This window comes from Gambusia affinis, linkage group LG11, assembly GCF_019740435.1.
Source record: "Gambusia affinis linkage group LG11, SWU_Gaff_1.0, whole genome shotgun sequence".
In the NCBI taxonomy this organism is placed as follows: Eukaryota; Metazoa; Chordata; class Actinopteri; order Cyprinodontiformes; family Poeciliidae; genus Gambusia; species Gambusia affinis.
This window is the reverse complement of record NC_057878.1, coordinates 10,125,902-10,150,362: the sequence shown is the minus strand read 5'-3', so window position 1 is coordinate 10,150,362 and position 24,461 is coordinate 10,125,902. Positions and strand designations below refer to the sequence as shown.

The 24,461-nt window shown below is 39.5% G+C and overlaps 2 protein-coding genes across 4 annotated transcripts; both read right to left on the bottom strand.

Annotated features, from left to right (window-relative positions):
• Positions 1 to 586: 586 nt before the first annotated feature.
• tspan7b (tetraspanin 7b) lies at positions 587 to 13,345 on the bottom strand. The gene is made up of 8 exons (XM_044130636.1): positions 13,010 to 13,345; positions 5,078 to 5,266; positions 4,750 to 4,824; positions 4,570 to 4,665; positions 3,170 to 3,325; positions 2,897 to 2,980; positions 2,720 to 2,805; positions 587 to 2,623 (listed from the first exon to the last, which is right to left on the bottom strand). Exons 1-7 carry the CDS (start codon positions 13,073 to 13,075, stop codon positions 2,737 to 2,739), a joined length of 735 nt encoding a protein of 244 aa, XP_043986571.1. The 5' UTR covers positions 13,076 to 13,345; the 3' UTR covers positions 587 to 2,623; positions 2,720 to 2,736.
• Positions 13,346 to 15,417: 2,072 nt separating this feature from the next.
• On the bottom strand, positions 15,418 to 24,045 carry katnal1 (katanin p60 subunit A-like 1). 3 transcript variants are annotated; one of them, XM_044131696.1, is made up of 11 exons: positions 23,868 to 24,045; positions 23,227 to 23,401; positions 21,287 to 21,441; positions 20,902 to 21,055; positions 20,504 to 20,628; positions 20,314 to 20,419; positions 18,643 to 18,801; positions 18,402 to 18,528; positions 18,096 to 18,230; positions 17,847 to 17,973; positions 15,418 to 16,397 (listed from the first exon to the last, which is right to left on the bottom strand). In XM_044131696.1, the coding sequence occupies exons 2-11, from the start codon at positions 23,386 to 23,388 to the stop codon at positions 16,199 to 16,201; spliced, it is 1,449 nt and encodes a 482-aa protein (XP_043987631.1). In that variant the 5' UTR covers positions 23,389 to 23,401; positions 23,868 to 24,045; the 3' UTR covers positions 15,418 to 16,198. The 3 variants fall into 3 exon arrangements, with proteins under 3 accessions (XP_043987631.1, XP_043987632.1, XP_043987630.1); XM_044131697.1 differs by having other exon boundaries at positions 20,504 to 20,625; positions 23,885 to 24,045; XM_044131695.1 differs by having other exon boundaries at positions 23,885 to 24,044.
• Between the last annotated feature and the right edge of the window lie 416 nt (positions 24,046 to 24,461).

Below are 24,461 nucleotides of genomic sequence, written 5' to 3'. Positions count from 1 at the left end.
TTAGTTGTCCAATCCATCATTCAAAACGTTGAAGTGTCGCTGACAAGATGTTGGATCTGCACAGTTAAGGGGAAACATGAAAACCTATGGCTACCCAAAAAAACCTGCAGGTTGAGGCAAGGTCAGCTAACCAGAAATGCCCAGAGGTTCTTGGCAAGAGGAGAAACTTTGTTGCAAAATCATCCTAACCTGTAAATATCTTAGCTTAAATGAACAATTTTAAATCCAAATTTAGTAAAACATTCAGGCGTCCTTCCTCAAGCTTTTCAAAATAGTTTGCTGGAATTTTGGTTCCTTTCTTTCACAGACGTTATGGACGTCTCGTGACGTCTGCAGCAAAATACCTTTGCAGCCTGATGCTGCCACCCCCGTACATCTCAAATGATATTTTAAGTAAGGAACAAAAAGTAAAGATGTCCCCCCAGAAAAATCCCAGGAAAAAAGCGTTAATGTGACAAACTAATTCACTTGTGTTGCAGTGGCAGGTTTTCTATATGCAAAGTGATTTGAATAGACAATAAATGACTGTGTCGCAATGCAAAAGCAATCTATACAAAGCAGAAATTAACTTACACCAAGCAAAACGGTTATTCTGTATATTTATTGATAATAAGACCACTGATGGTGACTTAGTCAGTAGTAGACAGCATGGTGCGGTCCTTCTTGGGCCTCTAGTGACCCCTACTGTAAGATGGATGGTATTACAGTTTAGTATTTACAGAACACAAGTTTGGAGAAGAGAGCGCAGGAAAACACATCCACAAATCAAATTTACAGATTTCTATAAGGAAACGCCACAATTAAATACTGACCAAAAAATGCAAGACAAAAGAAAAAAAAAAATCACAGCTGGAGCCACAACGTCTACTAAATGCTCGCACACACACTCACTCACACACGCACACGCACACACAGACATAAAAAGAGAGATCGAAAACATCTGGACGAAGCTGTAAACGAAATACCAACAAACTATAATAAGTTTAGAGCTAAAGTGTGCATTATTTCTTAACTAAACATCAGCCACAATTATTTGTTGTTTTTTTTTGTTTTTTTATCTCAGTGCAAGTTTCTTACAAACTATCAAACAAATACCGACTCTGAGTGCTCGGTGTGGATTGAAAAACCATGACACGACAGTTATATTGATTAGCATATTAGATTGTGAAACAACACGTCATATAAATTACATTTCCCATACATATCTACAGATGAGGACGATGATGATGATGATGATGGCAGCAGCAGGTCGATGAATTACACAGAGCGACCGTAAGTCGTCGATGTTCGCCGAGTGATTCCCACTGATCTCTCTGCTCGCAGGCAGACAGACTGCTGAATATTTCACCAGAAGAAAATGACTTAACATCCCGATCACTTGAAGAGGAAAATTGTCGACAACGGCTAAAATGTAAGCACTACAAAAGCTTCGCAAAACGTTACTAAAAATGCAAAACTACTCTTGGATCGACAAGCAGCGTCCTACGATCTAAATATCTTCCCACGTCCTACCAACCACACGACAGAGTCCTAACATGAACTACGTATGTTCAGATCCAAACAGTGATTCTCAGATGTTGTCCTTTTTATCTGACAGTATCCTACGTAGGTGCCTGCGCAAGGCGACAATGGTAACGAAAAGAAAAATATGGCTAAGTTACAAAATTCATTCTGGAGAGTCTGAAGAGACCTGGTCACAACTTTATCCAAAAACGGCAAGGTGTAATGCCAGGTGTAAGTTGTCATGTTTAACTAGGTCAGTTTGGATCAAGCCAGGAAGGACGACAAAAAATAACCAGAAAGGACTTTTTCTCTTCTGGTTCTTTAAGTCATATGAACAGCGGGACATGTTTTAATATTGTAACTTTCATGATACCACTAAATAAAGATTCCCTAGGTTATGCCTAGTGTCGACATTAGGTTTGATGGGCTCTTCAAACTGATTAATTCATTTTTACATGTAGAACTGATTAAATAGCTTAAATATTAGTTCCTTTATACCCATCTTTTGCCTAAGAATGCATTTTCTTGTTTCACAGTGAGAATTAAAAAGTAAGAAATCAAATTTGTTAACTTATTTGGCTTTCTAAATGTCATATACTATGGGCAAAAAAATATTTTTCATTATTGTGGTTAAAAATACTCTACAGCAGTTTCCCCTTTCGCCTCCGTTAGCAACATAACCTCTCCTCCTTAGTGCACATAATCAAGTAACAAAAGACTACGACCCCTACGGGAAAACACAGTGATGAGCAACGACAAATGGAAAACTAAACCTACCAATGGAAGGGTTTCTTTCAGGTTTTTAAGGAATGCCCTTCTGAGGCTCTCCGCTCTGCTCCCCCTGCCCTCTGTGGGCCGCACCGATCAGAGAACAAAAATAAAACGCCTATGAGCAACTTTTACGTCAAGCGTTGATGTGGTGCGTGGTACAGAAAGCTTTGATGCATCTGCAGCAAGTCGAGAAATGGTGCTTTACAATAAGTTACATAAAGATATTACACTGAGATCACAGGCAGAGAGACGGACGGAGGCAGCTTCCGATGCAGGTGTGTGATGGGAGTTTTGGGAATTCATTTCAGTCCTGCGACAAGAGACTTTGTCTCTTCTTCACTCCATCTCCCTGATAAGATGAAGAACATTTTAGTGTTGGAGTAGTTTGTTATTTATTTATTTATTTTTTTGGAGATGTGCTTTAATTTTAATTACTGCGTCTCACCTGCCACATCACATCAGCTAGACCATTTCATATTGATTGGCTGTGATGATCCTGGACAGACAGCAGGCCAGCAACATGCCAATCAGCTGAAAACAGAAAAACACACACAAAGTGAGCTTCAATGAACCGTTGCAAATCATAATGAACCATTTATTTATTTTGCACATTTTTCTCAACCTGCGAGAAGGCGATCCCGAACGTCACGCCAGCAATGATGGCCATGTTGGTTTCCATGAATGAAGTGACCAACTCAAAGCAGCCCTGAAACAAAGGGGGCATATTAGTCTGCACAGGAAACAGGGACACGTTATATGCGCAAAGTAAAGGCAAGATGGGTGTAGGGGAGAGTGTCTGAGGCAGCAGTTAGTGTATGGACAAGCCGGGAGGTTTTGAAGAGATTCATTTACTTTTGGAAAAGCACAAGGAAAATGGTGAACAATCAGAACCTACCTGGTGGTAGACCTTGCTTGGCGCTACAGTTGCATTGCGGAGATCATCTGGGTTACAATCAGAGGAGTTAAAGCAGCAGCTGGCAGGAATACCGTTGGAGGGGTAATACACGCTGCCAAACCAGTTGGTATAGTTATAAACTCCACAGCAACGCAGCTACAAACCCCAAAAACAAACAAAAGAAGCACTTATTCCTCAGAATTATTCGGGCAAAATTTCTACAATAAAAACAACACTACTACTGACAACTTTTAAGAGTTTTCTGGGACTATGGTGCTGTTGTTTCTTGAAATGCACCTTCTTCCAGTCTTCCTCTATCATAAATTTGATTTTACAACAAACAAAAACAGGTCGTTGTAAACCTTTAATAAGTCTCTGGCTAATAAATAAAACACATCCTTTAACAGAACAATATATGCGTCTCTGCCAGAACTGCAATCTGCTTGCTACATGGTAGCATTAACTAAATAAATGGAAGGTGACGTGTACTACTTTAACTTGAACATCCCGTCAAACAATACAGAGAGGCATACATACTGTGTGCACCATTACCATGACAACCAGAATTATGGTGACTCAGAGAGGACCAAATTAATCATTTACTCAAATAATCTTAGTTCACTGACGTGTTTTCACCCAATTGCACAGGATAAACATGGATTAGAAAACTCAAGCGCCTGAGCTTGGTGTTAAAACAAAAGTCTTTAGAGCACCAGTCTAAAGCAAATTGGAACTCTTTGCTTGTGCAGCATAGACATGAGTCCAAGTTGAGACTCAAGTCATTAAAGCAGACAAAGGTGGTTTTTAGTTGTACTTCAATGTGTTTCCCTTTGCTGTAAAGCATAGCACTAAAATAACATTATCTATATTTCCAAGTTTCATTGAGTAAAAGGAATTATTGTACCTTGGCAGCGCGGCTATGGATGGCATGTGAAAGTATCGTCTTTTTGCTCTTCTATGTTGTCCGAAATTTCCGTATCTGAACAATAACATGCAGGGGGTCTTAAGATTTTGATTAAGTCAGTGCCTCACCAGCCACCAGAATCTTCTGAGGGTAAGTCTAAGTCAAGTCTAACATCTGATTCATGTGGCTGAAGCACGACTTGAGTCCAAGATCTTGACTTCAAGTTGTCTCTACGGCGCAATTCCACGTCAATTCTGAAATCTTTGATTTTTAAATTTAAGCACAACTTGACTCGAAATTGCAAAGTCTCCATTTCTGCTCCTTTATTAAGATTTTGTAAATGTTTTTGAGTGTACTGCAGGCCAGTCTACTATATCTCATATACCTGTGTGATTAAGAGCCAGGCCGTAAAGCACTTCATCAAAGGTAACCAACCTTTAAAGTGTGGACAGTATCATTTTCCGAGTCTGTGACTCGGCTTTATGTTATCACTCACACTGTTCTGCAAGTAGTCAACAGCACGGCTCGCCTCATCCTTAGCATTGTAGTTCAGGACTGCATCGGTGTAAGTCCTGCGAAAGGTTCCCTTTATCTGCAAAAACACGGACACACACTTATGTCCAACACGTCAACACAGACTGGCACAACTGCAAAGCTGCAGTGAAGCGACTCTGACCTCATGACGAAACACAAATCCAGAGATCCCAGCCACAAGCTCCGCAAGGAAGACCAGTGAGAGAAACATGGCGTACTACACGAAGAGGAACGAAAGCGGGAGATTTGCATTGATAACATGAACACGTTGAGGTGAATATCATTTGTCTGTTGATGCTTGCTCTCACATAACCATGATTAAGCGAAGAAGGTACCCAAAAGGACCTACTAAATAACTCTTATCTTCACTCAGGATAAAGGTAAGGCATTGTTCCTCAAGTCATGTGACCTGCGGTTAATTCATCAGTTCTTCTCACTGTTACTGCAGAACAACACCTACAGGTTCTTACCAGCTTCAGCATCCATGGGCTTCCTCTGCAGGTGGCGAAGCATCCAAACAGGCCAAAAACGATGATGACAGTCCCGGTGCCGATGAGGACGTACGGGGCGTTGGTCGAGTTGTCGGCGATGAGGGAGATGTACGGGCCCAGCATCAACTTCCCCCAGACTCCCACTGCCAGCAGGATGGCTCCCGTTATCTGAACGGATGAAAGAGATATGGCACAGGGAGCTGAATGAGAGCAGGGAAGGAGAGGCCTTATTCTCGACACTTATTTCAACAGTTGTGTTTCTGCGGCACGCAAAGGGGAGAGACGAAGAAATGGGGATCAAGGTGGAACAAAAAGGAGAGCAATTATAGTAGGAGGAGGAGCCGGAAGATAGCAGACAAAAAAAAAATAAAGAAGAAAATCATCAGGAGCACGAGGTGCCAATCACCTGCTCTGTGAATATGCCTACATTCACGCACGAGAACATCAAATCAAAGGGGCTCTTTGATCCGAGGCGAGACGCTTCCTCCTGTTGCGCCTCTTTTAGCATTTCAAATGAATGCGGCGGATAAAAGAGAGCGTTGTTCGAGGCAGATGAAGCAGCGTGTGTCTCAGCTGGGTTTGTCTCGCTGGCGCTGGAAACAGAGCGGGGCGGCGAACGGCTGCGGATGATCCGACTCCGGCGAGGGATGCCTCATCCTGCTAACCATTGTCTGCTAGAGACGAGGCTGCTCAGCATCCAGCTGCCAGACCTTCTGATTACAAAGGGAGCGCTCGGCGCTAATATTCTCTGCTCCTTTAAAACTGATGTGAGCACAACACTCGCCTCCCTACTTTTAACGGCCCCTTCCTCTAAACTGTGCTGTTCAGAGACAAGAAGGAACAGAATTATTTTTATTTAACGCACCAGAGCTTCTCGCATTTGTTTTTGTCTGTAGCTTCAGTGGGCTTTCGTCAAAATTAGCCATTTTAGATTCTATTGGGAAGAGTAAATGCGGAAGAGGCTGCTTCCTTCCAAGATTTTGTCAGACGAGACCAAATCTTTCTGGTTTACTTTCAAAACCGCTAATAAAAAAAGCATAAATAAATACACCTTATGTTTCTTTTTGGTTTACATGTAAGTCTTTTTGCTTTACATGCAGTAACGGTAAGTTAAATAAAAAATAAATTCAGGAGGGAAACATGTTGGAGGTTGCAAAGCACTCCTGGCGTTTGATTTAAAGCATATTTGTGTATTTGAACGGCCTACTCAAAGTTCAGGCCTAAATCCAATTGAGAATCTGCAGCTGGATCTGCAAGCATATGTCAACATGTGTCAAGCACTTATTGACAACTATTTCTACAGCCTGCACATTTACAAAAGGGCCTTACTAATGTGTTGCGATATAATGTGGACACTCATATAAATTTGCATAAATTTCCAGAACAGGTACAGAAGAAAGAGTCATAAATGATTAGTCTGAGTGATGATTTACCCCATTGCTGCTTCGGTGTGTTAAAAAAATTTTTTTAAAAGTGACATGCATCAGCTTTACTTGTTTTCAGTTCAAAAGCCTGAAAATATTTAGTCATTTATTAGTTTTCCTATGCCACTATCAGTGGTTTCACCTTTCAGTCTTAACACTGTGTGTGTTGATATTAGTCACATAAAGGAATATTTTTTGAAGTAAGCAAAACTGGTGAAAATGAGCGTTATTGACAACTTGTGGGCAGTTAGATGCAGAGGTGAGGATGCCCACACAGGATGTCGTCACACACAGTCGAGGTTTTTATTTCTGTTCACAAAACCGAAGGTTGGCTCTTCTTCATATTTTCAGGGTAGGATGATACTGCTGCGACAAAAATGAATGTATTCTCATCTGTACATGTGGTATGAATCATTTTAGAGAGAGAGAGAGAGCTGTATATTTACATCTTTGTTTTTTCTTATATTTTGGTGCAAAATTCTTAAACTAGGGGGAAAAAAAAAAAACAACTAGCAAGTGAGAGGATGGAAGAATGTGTTGACAGGACAACTATTAAAGGTGAAGTCCCACTCAAAGTTCGTCAGTAACCATATGGGCCCTGTTTGCCACCCTAGATGTAGAGGGACATACCAAACCTACCCAGTTTTAACCTTTTTGCCTATCAGTGTGTACATTTAAATGTACACACCAATACAGCACTTTCCCCTCTAGGAAATGTGGTGGGGATGACTTTCTTCAGCTAGGAAGGGGAACCTGGTCCAGAGAATAAGACTGGAGACTGGAGTGAAGTTTCAACTTCCAGCAGTTCAACGACCTCAAAATATACAACCAGAGTTACAGCGGAATGGTTTATCTAAGAGTAATTGCATATAAAAGTTGTGCTAATGAAAGTCCAGCTTTAAAAGGTTAGTTCAAATTTTTTCAAGTGAGGTCCTTAGAAGTTGTGGGTAACATGTATTAGTGTGAGTTTACAAAGAAACTTAAATAAATCCTCTGATTGGTGGATTCCTAACAGCCAGTCAGACATTTAACTTTAGTCATTTAAGACGCCACAAAAGAAAAAAAAAATTCTATACTGATACAGCTTCCATGTGTTAGCTGCCACCACCCGTAAGAATGCACCTCCTCCGTCAACAAGTTCATGTTGCTATGGCAACTTTCTACTAAAGATGACGAAGCCTCATTTCAACATAATCGAAAGCAGCCAATCAAATCCAATTTTTTCATTAAATTGCAAAAAAACAAAACAACTAAAACAAAATATAAGTTGGAACTCAACAAGAATAAAATAATTTAAGTGCCACATTTTCAAGGTGAAGGCTTCTTCATGCAAAGTGCGCCTTCGAACATTCCCACCATTAAATCATTTTTCTGCTTCTGATCTTTAAAAAAAAAGTTGATAAAATTCCAGGTTTCAAACCAGCTCCTTCAGTCTTTGAAGTTTTGTGTACATAAATATTAACGGGTGAAGACGATTGAAAGTGACTCATCCACATGATATCAACAAGCGGTCAAACCACCGTGAATGAGTTTGAGTAATTTTTCCAAAACTTCAGTTGTCAGATGTGGAAAGTGGAAAGAGCAGTAGTCCAAATGACTTGCAGCTGTAAGTGCAGTGAAAGGTGGTTCTGGATAGTTTTTCTTTCTTTAATTTATTTAGTTTTAATATTTTGTTGATTGTGGAAAAAAAGAAAAAATTATTTATAAAATAGCTTGCTTTTATGTTGTTGTTTTTTGGGGGTGGGGGTGGGGGGGGGGGTTGCCAATAAATGTAAACATTTGTATTCCAATCCAACAATTAAAAGACAGGGGCTTATTATTATGGTCTGAAGTCAACCAACATCTAATAAAAGACAAACAAAGCATCTAAAGCACTTTTAAGTAAAGCCTACCACTCCATTTAGTCGATGCTATGATAAACTAAAGGGCTTAAGGCCGATGATTTAATTTGTCAGTAATATTATTAGTATTTCTATTAACAGTGATTGAGCCGGCCAGCACAGGGAGTTATGTCAGTGAGTATTACCTTTGATTATCATAATCTCTCTAATCATGTTGTACATGATCCTGTCCTCCAAACAGCAGCTGCTTCGCACAAACAAACAATTTGGCGTCGTCGCTGGAGTGCAGCTCTCCATGCCGCTGAAGGGTTGAAGTCTGGGGAGGATTATTGAAGCTCCACGCCTGAGGCTGAATCCCAAACACCCTGAGACGCTCTTTCTTCCTCCCTTTTTTGAGCCCCACGGCCCCTCGTCGCCTCTCGGCCCCCTCTCGCATGTTTTGTTTGAAATTCAACGCCGACCACCGTGGTTACAGCGCTGAGTTTAAAACAGGTCACCCTCCCCTTCCCTCCCCTCCTCTCCCGCCTCCCTTCGCTTCTCTTTCAATTCGCCTCCCACTCGGCCTAATAAAGAAACAGAAGGTGCGATAGCAAAATATGCTCACGAAGGACGAGGAGCCGACTGCAACACCTGCTCCGCGGTGTTTTGCGTCTCCTGTCCCCTGGCGTGTATTTAAAGAATGGTGCCACTTCTTCACAAAGCTCACGACAAAGCTTTGAGACAGTGAAACCTACAGGCCCGAGACTTGGACACCTCTCCTATTTCGAACCAGCTTTTCAGCCCTCAGAGGGGCTGGGGGGTGTGGGAGATTGTGCCAAGCTTGAGATTCTCCTCCACTCTGGCTGCCTGAAACCCGACGCTCTAGATGGTAGAGTGCGCTCGTGGACCACCGACTAAATATAAAAAGTTCACGTCTGTGACTGCGGCTCTGCTCAGCTCCGTCTCTCAGCTCTGCAGGGCTTAAACCTGACGGCTGAAATCAGCTTTCCTATAACATTTAGCTTTAATGAGATCCAGGAAAAGGTATTCAATCATGTTAGCGAGGGTTTACAGGGAGCGTGGGAAGCATAATAATGAGTTCTAAAAACAATTATTGATGGGTAAATCAGTTCCAGATTAATTAAATGACCTTATTTCCTGGAAATGAGTCAGAGGAACCTGTGTCAGAAGAGTTGTACCAAAACCAATGAAATTTTGCGATTTCCCCGATAACTCATCTTGTTTACCTTGCACTTGCATGGTCGCAATTCAGTTCAAATTCAAATATACTTTATTGATCCCAAAGGAAATGGATTAAAAGAAGATTACACTATTTTAATTTTGTATTCAAATGTTATATTAGACTTATGTTTATAAACCACTCAGTGTCATAACAAATCAAAAATCAATCTGAAGAATAAATTCTTGACATTTCCAATGAAAGTGATAAACCATTCAAGGAGGTTTATCTATATTTCCCAGGAGTCGGATTTATTCAGAATGAACACTTCAGTTGTTTTGCAAGAAATGCAACTTCAGTGATTCTTGATTCTAATTATAATCAATACAATTTATAATCAACACAACTGTGTCAACTTCAGACTGCAGCGGCAGGCAAGAACTCTCTTCTCACTTAGCTCAGACACAGCGAAGAAACAAAATCAGCTAAAGTCATGTTAAACTGAGATTCACTGACTGAAAGTGATTTTCAGGGTCCTACTGTGGCTTTGTATTAACAGAGGATGGATATAAAGCAAAAGCGGTGAGCACTAATGCAATAAATGGCATGCTCATCAACAGCCGCTGCAGTCATCTCTGGTCTGGCTGTTAACTTCCTGTGCAAGGGTCAATACAACCCTGTTGATTATTAGACCGCAACACAGTAAGCATATTTGTTATCGACTGTCACAATTGTATGGGTGGGGGTGGGAGGACAGTGGCATGGTTGGTAACACTGAGATAACTTCTCTAAACCCAAGAGATTCTTGTCTGAATTTATTTAAAAAAATTAATAACTAAATATGTTACATTTAGGTTATTTTTTAAAAAAATTAAAAGAAACTAAATAAATTACATCTGACTTGTCTTGAGTGATGAATCCAGTTTTGCATAACAACAAAACCCTATTAATGATTAGTAGTATAAAACCTTTATTAAAAAAAAGGCTCCAGATGTACTGACTCAGTATGCTGGAAAAATAAAAAGACGTCCCATAGTGCTGTACTGGTTTGCATTAGACTGCAGGGTGTGTCTTATGTTTTGCTTCCTCTGCTGTAGAACAGCAAGACAACCAGACAGTGCAGATAAATCTGTAGTACACGCTCTAAAGAAAGCCCACTTTCATCTCTTTTACCTCCAACTTGTCACTATGCTACTTATAACTATACAGCCTTACCAGTCCTAATGTAATTTTTTGTTTTGTTTGGTCTTGGTTTTATTTTTTTAATGTAAATTCTCTGGGTTTTATTTTAAGCTGGATGAGTTTGATACATAGACCATGAAGCCTAACTCAATCTGTCAATCATTTGTGTAATTACGGAAAGATTTATACATGTTGAGTTTGTTAAAAAGGTGCGGCTGATATGTTAGACAATATAATGATGGAATGCGACACAGCCACAGAGCGTCAAGAACAGATTCAAGCAATGGTGCCATAAAAGAAATACTCACTTCCTGTTTTAAAGAGGCGCAAATTATTCACAGATGTCGATGGCTATAATTTGATAACCTTTGTCCCGTGAACCACATAGAGGAGGCTCTCCAGCAGTGAAATACATATCACATTTTTACATAAGCTGAAGGATATATTGTCTTGAGTTTGCCCCAAGGTTTCCTTCCAGTGGGACAAAAACCTCAAAAGACAGCAGCCATCCTGACTCCTTTTGATGTGACGGAGCAGCGACTCTAATTTAAGCTCCACCAGATGACAGATTTGGCGTAGACTGGAGACAAATGATCAGATTTTCTTTTGTCCATCGTTACCCATAATTCCCAGTTGGGAAAATACACAATCAGTCTGCAGTAGATGGACACAATTGGCAGGGAGAGAGTCGACCTAAACAGCAGGACATGTTGCCAACAGTGAATAAACAATAGAGGATGGGACACAACATCAGCTGCAGGTGGTTTTGTGTGGTTTGATTTTCAAGCCTTTTCTTTTTTCCTTTTTACTTTATTTGTAACTATACGACCATAAACTCAAAACTACAGGGGCTACCACACAAACTACAACCCAACTTTTTAAATTACTGTATCAAACTTAGCAAAATGCATAGTGTTAAAAGAGATGAGCAAAAAAAAACAAAAAAAAAAACTCCACACAGCAGAGAGAATTATGTCTAAAATAAATAGAGATGCATTTTTCTAATTATAAAAAGAAAACTCAGCATGCTTTTAAATTAAGAAGTTTCAGTAAACTCTAAAGTAAAACAAATTATTTCACCAGTGATTTAGTTAGGATTTAGTTTTCAAAGAATCAACATCTTCTTGTAAGCGGAAACTGAACAGTCAACTGGTCTGTTAAGTTAGATCTTTGCCTTAGTTGGTTTGATGAACCCTGAAGTCTGGGATCCCTCAGCGGGTCCAGTTAAGTGTCTGATTCTCATTCTTCCAGTTGTGAAACAAGAACAAAATGTCAAAAACCTGTTTGTTAGTTCAAACTCCAAGTGTCTGCAAAATCTGTGAAGTCTGGGAAAATCGTGTACCCAGATTGAGTTTCTGTTTTTCTGGGCTGGTGTCTTTCTCGTTCACACACTGACACCGAGGTGATGCTGGGATTTTAACAGCACAATATTCATGCAGGTTTCACTTTTAATTCCACCTCATCTGTAACTTATTTATCCACAAAGGACTATAGACAACACCTTTGTTGATTTTATCTAACAATAGCACATTAATGTTTATTAGGATGCTGTATTTCTTTACAAATCTCAACCTATTTTTTTGTTGAAGCAACCCAATTATTAAAATGTATTTGAGCTATACGCAGCGTCATATTTTGGTAGATGCTAGGATAAAATAGTAGTTTTTAGCTTTACAATCAATATATATTCAATAATGGTAGTGTAAGCAGAGATTTCCTGTGGGGATAATCCCACTCAAAGTGAAAGTGGGCTATATTAACTGGGTTACATTCCAGAACTGAGGCTGGGTAAATAAAGCCTCAGTGCTCAGAGTAATAATGCAATGTACAGGAGACACACTAAAAAGCACAGTATCCTAAAGAAAACAGGCCTGTCTCCCATGCAGCGCCTTCAAAGCTGCTCTTTAATTTATTTATTTTTTATCCTCCCTCCGCCTCGCTCACATCGACCATGATGCTACAGTGTGAGATAAAACGCGCTGACGCCCAGCAGCCAATAAATGAGCAACCCTAGACCCCCGGTTACATAAGGAGTACTGCGGGCGATTCCAAACGCTAAAAACAGAGTCGCGACGTTAATAGTCTCAGTCCTTGATTTATTTCTTTTTTCTTTTTTCTCTTTTTTGGGGAGTGGGGCTTAGTCAACAGCAGGCATCCATGATGCTGGCACCGAGCGGCCTTTCATCACGCACAACAAAAACACGCACAGCAGCAGCGGAGGCGGAGCGGCAAGATTTGTTCTCTGTTAGGAAAGGCGAAGGAGTAAAAATATATATATAAAGAGAAAGAGAGAGGGGCTACATACCCAAAACACGAAGGAGTAGACTATAAGGAGCGTTTTAAGGCAGGTGATGACCGGTTTGGTCTCCATTGTGGTGCTGTGTCGGATCGAGCCGCTGTGGCGATAATAACAGGAGCGGAAAAAAACAGAAACGTCTCCGCGGCTGGTCGCGCTGCGCTGCGTCCTTCGCGGATGCGGCCGCACGGCGTCACTGTCCGCCCGCAGGTTGCGCTGTTAGTTTCTATGCTGCATCAAGCAGCTCTTCCCCCTCCTCCCTCCTCCGACACTGTGGAGACAAATATGGTCCCTATTGTGGAAGCATGGAGTTTGTTGAGCGGCGGAGGAACATATAGATCCTCTACTTCATCGGAAACACCCCTACATGCGCAGACGGGTTTTGAGGGTTACATAAAAACAAAACCAACGCGACCAGAACAGTGCAATATATTCAAAATGGACAGATTTTTTAAATTTCGTTTCGTCACATTTTCCATAAAAAACAATAATCCTATTCAAACCAATCAGTTTACACTCTGTCACTACAATCTGTTTAACCTGAAACAGTAAAAAAAAAAAAAAAAAAAAAAAAAAGGTGAAGTCATCCTATAGGTGCAATTAGCGAGGTATATTTAGCAGTCATAAAGACAATGATTTATAACATGTAAATGCGCCTTATTTTTTGGAATAACGAACGTGTTTTGTCAAATTGAGGTTAATTTCAAATCATTTTATTTGCCTTTAAACTAGAAGACATGAAAATGCCAAATCCAGCGTCCACCACCCTTGAACTTTTGCATATTTTGTCCCATTACAATAACAAAATCCCATAAATTTATTGGTATTTTAAGTTACCAACAGAGTAGTGCATTTCTATGAGCCTAAGTGGAGAGAAATTGATGCATACTTTGATCCATATTTTTATGAATGAAAATAGAAAATCTGTGCTGTACATTAGTGTTCAGTCCTCTTCGCACTAATATCCAAAATAAGATTCAGTAGAAAAAAAAATCTCTTTAGAAGTGATCCAAGTAGTAATTAGATGTGTGATGTTATCCCGGTTTAAATATTGCTGTTCTATAAAAGCTTCTTTGGTTCTTACCCATGAACACACCATGGGCTTTGTAACTTATGGTAGCGATAGCATCATGCTGCTCTTCTTCAGCAGAGACAGGGAAGCTGTCAGAGTAAATATGAAGATGGTGCATATGTTTTTATACCGAACGACTGGATAAAGAAAAGCAGATATGAACACAGAGAACGATATGTGAAAGACAACATAAAAGCAGAATATTTGCTATAGTAGAACGCAGCAACAAAAATACCAAAACTTCAGGAGAGCAGCTGAAGGAAAAGCGCAGCTAAAACATGTTGAATAATCATATTTCAGAAGAGAAAAAAACAGAGTTCAAGAAAAGGTGTAGCATGAATGCATAATTGGTACAATCAAAATTTGCATTAGTGTTGAACTTAATTGATCAGGTTTTCATTCCACATTTGTTGCCATTCCAGTGCAACACAGACAAACATTGCAAACATTAAAACAAAAATGTACCAGACTTCTATATCTGTGTAAACAGAGGGGAAGAGGTTAAATATTCAGTCTAGTATCAGGCTACAACTGCATGGCTGTGTAATAAAAGTCCGAGTGATCAAGTGGCTTGCAAGGCTCCCAGACCAGGTCGCTCTGTTACATTATTCATTTGACTCATATGACTTATGAAAGTAATTCTCTAACCCAAAGTTTATGATACATGCATTTCTATTAACAACTGAGCTGCCGTCTGTTCAACAACTGGAAATCTAAAAACATACTTGTTGACTTTAAAATTAAAAACTTCACCCAATGTTATAGAACCATGAAAACCTATCCTATTTCTATTTTAAGGTGAGTCAAGTTTATTTGTAAAACACAGTTTAAGCTGGTGATGGTCAGGACTCTTGGCTTCGTCATTTTGGATGAACTGCTTGTTCGGAGACCTGTGGAGACACTTTCAGAATGATATAGCCTACTAAAAATAAACAAGGTTTATTTTTTGGGATCATATAAATGTAGATTAAAAGTGGCCCAGGAATGAAGCCTGGAGGTACGCCACAGGTGAACTGAAGCAGGCAAGGTTTTAGGTCAAAACACATTTTTCTTTTTATTTAAAAATGAAAAAACAAACCAAACCAGAACAAAATAAAAAATAAAAAAAAAAAACAAGTAAGCAATATATATTTGTTTGTCCAAATTTAATCTAAAACTGAAGATAAATAAAAAAAAAAAGCTCAACAAAATAACAATCACAACAAAGAAAACACATAGCACTAAAACACAAGAGTTCAGCCAGTGGTCAACACAGGGAAGTTTTAAGGAAATACATTTAAAGTGCTGAATACATATATATATGTATATATATATATATATATATATATATATATATATATATATATATATATATATATATATATATAGTTCTTCAAGACAATCTTTATGAATGAAGTAAGACTTCATACAAACACAACAGATTTATGTTGCTAACAGCGATTATTACAACACTTGAGTCCGAGGGCTGAATTATGCTACATAAACTTTATGCTTTATAGAACATCTTGCAAATGTAAAGCTGACCACTTTTTTGTAGGATTAGTGACAATTTGAACTTTGCTAAAAAAAAAAAAATGTCAACAGTTGCCTTTGCTGTTAAAAGTGACAGTTTTGTTCTGGCTTTGTTTGGATGATACATTGTTAACAGTTTCTTTTTGAAATATTGATTACAATTGTAGATTTATTGTATATCAAATCAGAAGAAGTAAGGTCCGATGCTCTGTGCTAGACATTTAATGAGAGGTGAACAAGATTGGAAGTTTCACAAGAACAAATACATTTTTCCTGTCTTTGACTTTTAGGCAACTAGTAGATCTTTCTTAGGTCAGAAATGTTTAGCTTAATTATATTGACATCCCTCAAGTTACCCAGGTGGAATATGTCAGAAGTCTTCCTATATAGTGTAAAGGGGGGGAGGGGGGATGTAAAAAGAGCAGAAGTGGAGCATCTCAAAGTTTTTATGAAGCTCTGTCAAAGATGCCAGCCTTCTGATGTGAACTCCAACATCCCTGATGTGCTTCTTGGCTCACTCTACAGTTCTCCTCCTCTTCAAAGCCTTTACACTTCAAAGCTGGGACTTCTCTTTTCAACCCTCTGGTCCGACTGTGTGAGTTTGCATCTATTCTCTATACGGAGCCAAACTCTGCCATCCAGGATTCGTATTTTTCCAGGTCTGCAGCAGAGACAGATTTTGAGATCTTCTTCAGAGTCATAGTGAAATCCTCCATGGTAACAGGCATCTGCAGCTCATCTTTAGACAGGGCTCGTATCTCCTCCGGGCTCAGGCCTTGGATTCGACGACGCATGGCCATCATGGATGCATCTCTGATGCAGACATGGCAGAAAAGAGGGTTACCAGATATCCTTACTCAGTGTTTTAAGACTTCTATGAAGACATGCCGCCTAGAGCTAGAGGCTGTTCCTAGATGAAGTACAACAAGGTCACTGAAGTAATGATTAAGAAATGAACAGAGATCATTTCAGAACAGAGCATTCCTGAGATCCTCTGCACAACTTTGGCAAAAACAAATCCACAGACTAAGAGAAAACTAAATCTATTTACATAATATCAATTTCCAAAAATGGAAAGGAGAGATGTGAGAGTGGTGCTCCTCTCCCATCTGTTGCTGGGAACTGCCAGTGACGTGGTTTAATGACAACTTTTTTCACAAGAACATTTGACTGCTCTGACGTTTTCCAATTGGAAAGAAACACAAGTAATAGAGATATTCTGAGAAATGAGCTGCTAAAAATATTTTGTTTTTGCATGAAAATAAAAACAAGTTTAATTGATAAGTATTATAAGTGTAATAACAGGACTTGTTTTCAGCAACAGTAAGAATAATTTTTTGTTTTTAATAAAACTATGTAGATAATTAAACATTTTGCTTTTTTTGTGTAAACCCTGAAGCTGTATCTCACAAAGGCACAGCTGCTCTGTAAGTGACAAGAATTTAAAATAGAATTCATGTTGATATATTAAGATTAACTACGTAAAACAGACTAATAAGAGTGGGAAAAATCAAATAACTAAATTTATTTGTGATTGGTTTCCAACATAAGGCAGAGAATTGCAAAAAATTAACAGTCTGGTTACAAGATTCTGAGTTCTGGTCTGAACCTGTAGATTTTCAGCCTTCAGTACTCTCCTCTGGTCAGTCACATCATATTACAAATCCTTAATGTGATTTACCGAGTTCTGTTGCACAAAGAGTTGTAATGTGTAATTTTTTATTGTTCAAGAAATTTGAACAAGCTGCCTTTTTATTGGGATTTTACATGGGAGGTCAACACAATGAAATGTAAAATTCTGAAATGGATTAAATGTTTTCAATATGTTTTTATACCTAAATATCACAAAACTGTGTGGTGCATTTGTAGTCAGGCTTCACAACCAGAGAGTGAAACTTTTGCCCATTTGTTTGTGTGAAACAGCTCGAGTTCAGTCACACAGGATAAAGAACCTCTGTGGACATCGATTTTCAAATACAGCCACAGATTAGATTTGCCCTGCAGCTCTGGCTTCATGTTTAGGCTGGTTGTACTATTGGAAAGTTAACCCCTGTCCCAGTCTCAAGTCATATGCAGCCTCCAACTGATCAATTTTAATTGTCCTTGCTGATAAATGCCAACATCACTGTGTGTGAAGACGTTTTACAACTGTTTTGAAGAAGGCTCTGAATACTAGAGGATGAAATTCAAGACAGCATTCACATTACTGTGTATAAGACGGATCTTCAACATCTGACCATGTTGTCCCAAGTACGCACAAACCTGCAGACGTTGGTGATGTCCGCTCCCGAGTATCCCTCAATCTTTTCCGCTATGAGGTCGAGGTTGACGTCAGGAGCCAGCTCCACCTCCCTCAGGTTGATCTTTAAAAGCTCCACACGGCCCACGGCTACAACCAGACAGAACGGATCAGACGTTAAGGTGAGGCTTCAAGAGGAAATGGATCTATCAGTATGCATCGTCCTCATCTTGCGTGAAACCAAGTTGGACGGCGGTGGCTTGAAAGGTCACCTGTGGGCAACGGAATGTAGATCCGCTTCTCCAGCCGTCGCCGCAACGCCTCGTCGATGTCCCAGGGGAAGTTTGTGGCAGCGAGCACCATCACCATTTTAGAGGGGTCATCGTTTTCCAAGGCTCCGCCAACACCTGAAAAACACACAGAATTACAAATGAACACCAAAGCAGTTCTAATTCTGACAGTATAAAAGCCCACATTGTGGCAGGTTTTATACTTTGAATCCTCTTTTTTTTTTTTTTGGCCGATCCACTCACTCAGCAGCTACTACACACAACACCTCCCCCCTGTGGTCCACTAACCGTCCATCTGAATCAGAAGTTCTGATTTAACACGCCGGCTGGCTTCGTGTTCATCTGACGTCCCTCTTCTACCACAGATGGAGTCAATTTCATCTATGAAGATAGTTGTTGGAGCGTAGAATCTGGCCTAAGGGAGAAAAAAAGAAGATGAAAACAGTTCTTTACACATGCAGATAAATAAAGAGTCAGCTTGGAAATGTTTAGTATTCCAGCCAGAAAAGCAGACTGCAGAAACACTCACCATTTCAAACAGCAGACGGACAAGTTTCTCTGACTCGCCCCTGTATTTGGAGGTGAGGGTGGAGGAGGACACATTGAAGAAAGTAGTCCCACATTCTGTGGCCACGGCTTTGGCTAACATTGTCTTTCCAGTTCCTGGAGGGCCAACCATTAGTACGCCCTGAGGAGAACAGTGTAAAAAAGAAAATAATCAGGTAGACTGCAGCAGGTAATTGAAGGTAGCTGATCGGCAGTCCCACTGGGAGGATCTACAATCCAGGGCTGGGTGCCTGAGCATGACTCCTAAACATAATTGTAATTGTTATTTTGGTCCTACTTATTCCATAATGGAAAAAAATGAAGCTAGACATATCCTTTGACCCGCACTAAAGAAGATATGAATCAATCACTTATACTGGTGGGTAAAATTTTTACAAAATTATTTCAAGAGCCACAAAAGTTCCCCTGGCCGCACTTTGAGCATCCACGACCTATCGCATCTGTCTAAAGAAATGAGCACAATTACAAACTTATCTGGATTTCTATGAAAACAAGATAGTCCAAACAAACAGATAAATGTCAAAGTAAATACAGTACAAAGTAAGTATAGTACATACAAAAAAAGAGTACATACAACAAAGAAAAAGCAGTAATCTGGTACTACGATAAGAAAACCGTATAACTGCACCTGAAATGCCTACCACAGATAGGAAAACAAATATTAGATTTTACATATTAGACTATACAAGGAGTGTTTTAGTTCATTTGTATGTATTGAAGTCGTAAAATTCTAGCCACATGTTAGATTTCCAGTGTAAAACACTGCAAACGGAAAAGACTATCAGCTTAATGGTTATAAACATTAAGGACCAATATGGCTGAATGTTAAAACTAATGACACTTACCTTTTTTCTGAACTAACATTTTGCTCCCTTTCCAGCATTCTAAGAGGAATAAGCACTGCTTTGTTTCCAGCTTGAAATGCTTCCATGTGCATACAGTAGAAAAATGATAATAACTGAGCCCTTGTAAAACACAGTAAAGTGTTGACTCTCAAATGGCAGGCCTGAAGGGAAAAGGTCTCACATGATGAGGCTAAGGAGAGGCCGACACACAAGACGGTGACAGGGAGAAAAGCTGGGGGTTCAAAGAGCTTTGATAAATTTGAAGAAATTAGATTAAAGCAAAGAAGCTAGGCACAGCACATCTAAACAGAGTCAATTCACTCATCTCATACATGTCTGACATTACTGAGTACTTAGAACTGTGTGAACACATAATGCATGAGCAAATTCATTCAGACGCCTAAAAGACTTTCAAAAATTGTATGTGACAAACCTAAAAACACAAAGTAGTGTACATTTTACAAAGGCAGAAAATGATACATAAACCTTTTTGCCAAAAATATGAAAAGAATGTCGAATTCATCTCTGAATGTTGACTCAATGGTTTGCAGAACCAGCTTTCACTGCAAGCCTTTTGGAGTATGTCTGCTGACTTTGAGGCAAATTTTTTGCAAATCATTTTATTTAGGTATGTCAATTTAATGGGGGAAGATCAAAAGAAATGCATGTCACATTTTTTTTTTTTTTATTGGCAAAAAAATACATCTAAATAAGATAAACTGAAGTGAAAGCATTAACAAAAATGTAATTCTAAAGGGGTATCAATATTTTTGACAGTGCAAACCTACCTTCCATGGTCGACGAATTCCCTTAAAAAAGTCAGGCATCCACATGGGGAGCACAACAGCTTCTCTCAGCAGCTTCTTAGCATCTTCCAAATCAGCAATATCATCCCTACAAATCACAGAAAAAAAGCCACAAAGTAGAACAAAACAATCAAACTAGCAAAACTTGTAAAGAAATACACATGAAACCCACCAGTGTACATTAGGATTACGGGAGATGATGTCTCTCTCTAGCGAGTCCACTAAATCGCTGTCATACCCAGTACCATCAAACTTCTTCTGTTCTCCTTCCGCCAATGAATCCACTTTCTTACCCTGCTAAAAAAAAAAAAAAAAAAAAAATTTTCCTTTAGAATAGAATAGACTTTATTGATCCCCAAGGGAAAATTGCTTATTTGTAGAAAGCTACTCCATCTTAGGTAATAAAGACGAAGTTTGTAAAATATATATATACCTAAGAATGACTAGATAAAAAAACAAAACAAACTTATATATAAACAAATATATATAATATATAAACAAATATAAACTCTTAAATCCCTATATTAATTTACGAGTCGACCGAAACATGAGCAACAGCAGCTGTCAGACCTTATCATCTTTGGCCTTCGCGGCCCTGTTGGCCTGCCTCTCTGCTTTAGGGTTGGCCGGAGGGCGTGCTCCTGCTCCTCTGTGCTGCATGCCAGGAGAATCCTTCCTGTGCTGCTTTACTGCGCTGTTAGGCCTTTTCACCACAACAGGATTTCTACAAATACACAGATGGTTAAACATACCAACCACCATTTCTGACAGGCAAACAGTGGTAATAATAATAGAAAGGAAATCCCCACCCCCACCCCCCACCCCCACACACATTCAAAACCAGATCTGAAAGTGGAATAGTGATGGAGTGAGGCTGCAGAGATAAAACTGACTATGCAAAATCACACCCTGCGTCGTTTTGTCACACAGCCAATTCAGATACAACATCACTCACCTGTGTTCCACTGGGATGGGTGGGGGCCAAACTGCTGGGTCCTCTGGCCGCTCCAGAGGGACGAGGATGTCGACTGGCTTCTCGGACTTGAAGCTCTCAAGTGTTCCCATGATGCTTTTCACCTGCTCATATTCCTCAGTCAATTCCTGTCTGAGCTTCTCACACACACAGAAAGAAGGAGATCATTTATTTTAACCTAACCTTAAACTGCCTCTAATGTTTGTAGACTTTCATATTAAAATTAAAGTTCCAATAAATACTTTAATGTTTGGACAAGTGAAGTTTAATTTACAGATTCCAGAATATTAGCAACATATGATTTGAACACTTGACAAAAGGAAAAACCTCTTTTAAGGTTAGTAAACTGTGAAGAAATTAGATAAACCGTGAAGAAATAGACAACAATGAATCATGACCAGTTCCACTTACCTCAAGTTAAAACAGAACAAATCAGGGAACGACATCCAATCCAACTTAATTGGTCAAGTTTGAAAACCAGTTGAGTTTGCTAATTGATAAGATGAGTGGCCATTCTAACAAAAATTAGCAATTTAAGCCAATACCAATGTATTAATCTACTGTTTGCCACTGTGGCAGGATTGTAACTGATTTGATAAGACACAAATTATCAGATGATCATTTTTCACCAAAGCCATCAGGTAATTCTACACGCCAGGCAGCCATATTGGATTTTGAGGTAGAGGTGAGAAACTTCTGACTTTTCCACTAAGTAGTCTAACTTCTAGGGGCATTTTTGTTCATTTTTCCGTCTTAAAACTCAAAAATTACAACTTCAGCGTAAATATGGGACAGAAACTATTTGTTTTTCTTTTTATGACATAACACAAATAACAAGTCCATGTCCTCTAAACTGTATCTCAAAACGGTGGCACATGGAAATCTGGGTACAGTATTTACTGAAGTGGCAGCTGTTAGAAAAAGCCTTGAGAATCACTGCTCTGAATGAATCGGTCTTGATCCAAGAGCTCTTTGTCCTGTACTTATACAGGACAAAGAAAAACCACTTTTTTTAGCTTTATGTAATCACAGCTTTCTTCGCTCTTCAGATGTTTTCAACAGGGCTGCTACCCACTTATGTTGAGTGGCTACTGGATGTCTGTCTTGTCTCAGATTCGCAGGGGTGGGGGTGTGGGGGGTTCAATGCTCTGTTCATGATCTGGGGTCATTTCCTGTTGTGTTGTCCAGCTCTCCAACTGAGAGAGAGTCGAGCACAAGGGACTCTTTTACTCAGCTAATTTAAATTCAGTGTTAACAGTTGCGGCCTCATCTTCCTCATGCATTTCTGAATTTGTACAAATTTGATAAAATATATAGTCTTAGTTTTATTTATATTTCAAAATCTCTAGAAAATGTGTGTAGAATTGGGGGAAAAAAAAACATTACAGGGTTCCTGCAGATTTTCCATGTTTTTCAGGCTGTAAGTAAGTGCAAGTATAAACGTTCCCTCTTAAATTACTACAGATATTTATATGGTGCTCTTGCTTTAAATATATCCTGCAAAAACCAGAAATGGTAAGGATGAACAGACAGGTGGATTAACATACAGAAGGACAAATTGATGAGAGTTGACAGACAAAAGTTGAACAAGAAGATGGATGAAAGGATAGACACATCCAAGGACAAGTGCATGTGTGAATGACTGGACAGATGGATGGAAAGATGGCTTTATAGGCTGCATAAGCACCCTATTAAAAAACTCCCAGAAACCCAATAACCAGTACGTTAGATGGGAGATCATGAATTATAATAGAACAAAAAAATATATCTAGCCTGATAGTAGCAGTAAATAAAAAACCCTACATTCAAGCTATGCAAAAGAAAGCAGGAAAGTAAGACGTAATCCAGGGTGACTACTGTGCATTTGTCCTGCTGATCTGCAGTTCATTGTCAATGCAAAGTGAAAGGGAAGGTTAACTGACCTGTTGCCATTTAACCTTCAGAGCTGGATCTCTGAGGGACTGAGAGTGCTTGTGGATCTGCTGAATCACGCCTTGGTAGTACACCACGGAGGAGTCATAGTTTCCAAGCAGGGCATACTCACGGCCCTTCTTGGCGTTGTCACATATCTCTGCCAAATTCATGCTTCATAAACAGCTGTAGAAAAGCAAACAATTTTGTGAATTAACTGCGCGATTTAACAACGAGTTTGTAAACTTTAGCTACTGAAAAGTCCACGGAACTCTATAATAATTCATTAAGTCTCATTCATGTCAAATGGCCAGAAGATTAAATTAATTGTGCAGCTTACTATCAGTTATACAGCAACACCTGCTACATGAAAATAAGCTAGTTGATAACAGGGACACTGATTAGTTTTTCTTTTTTTAACGCGGGTGAACAAACAGCTCGGAAAGCTACAATAAAAACACCTCAACGCCCAAATTACTGTACGAACATTTTTACAACCACTTTGACGTTAGCTTTGTTGCTAACTCGCGGTCAGACGGCGACAGACAAAAACACAAATTCAACTGGCCGCCGTGTGTCAGTAGGCAAACACTCCCCTAATCCTCCCACAGAGCGTTAAACACACATGCAGACAATAACAAGAGACACATACCGTGCATTTAACAATACCTTTTTTGTGAAAGTGTTCCTTACACGTGCACAAAATGCGACTGTGGGTGAGGTAGTTTATGAATTAGCAGTCCAACCTTTGAGCAAGGTGTTACCATGGGCGCAGAGAGACGCCGCGTGAAGAACATGGACAGTCTAGGTTACCGCGATGCTTTCACTTACGCGTTCAAAAAATGGTAACGAAGAGAACACAGCACATGAACGAGGGATTATCAGGAGAATGGCCAATTGGGAAGGCAGAAAAGCTAAAGAATCGATGGAAAAAATGATTTACATCAGATTTCCACATGTAAAACGTTTATTCATTTTAATGACTGGACTGAACAGAAATAGTAATTTTTGTACGGGGTTTATAAAACGCTTCATCTGGGTTGTTGCTAGGCAAGAGATGGCCGCTGGTCGTCGCTGAAAATAGGTCAAATATTGAAATCTGGGTGAGACAGTCTCAACATTAAATCCATTTTATTTCCATCCGTCCATTCTCCGCTTGTTCTTGAAGGGTCGCCAGGGAGCAGGTGCCTATATCCAGCGGCGAGAGGCGGGGTACAATCTCGACTGATCATCACATAGGCACTAA

Bases quoted from the DNA above. Each gene is read 5' to 3' on its own strand.
- tspan7b (XM_044130636.1), bottom strand. From the start codon at position 13,075: ATGGAGACCAAACCGGTCATCACCTGCCTTAAAACGCTCCTTATAGTC. The intron at 5,267-13,009 runs GTATGTAGCCCC...TCATCCGTTCAG, and splicing joins TCTACTCCTTCGTGTTTTGG to ATAACGGGAGCCATCCTGCT. The intron at 3,326-4,569 runs GTGAGTGATAAC...TGGGGTTTGTAG, and splicing joins TTGACTACTTGCAGAACAGT to CTGCGTTGCTGTGGAGTTTA.
- katnal1 (XM_044131696.1), bottom strand. From the start codon at position 23,388: ATGAATTTGGCAGAGATATGTGACAACGCCAAGAAGGGCCGTGAGTAT. The intron at 20,629-20,901 runs GTCTGACAGCTG...TTTTTTTTTTAG, and splicing joins CGAAGGCCAAAGATGATAAG to CAGGGTAAGAAAGTGGATTC. The intron at 18,231-18,401 runs GTTAGTGGACCA...TGTGTTTTTCAG, and splicing joins ACTTCTGATTCAGATGGACG to GTGTTGGCGGAGCCTTGGAA.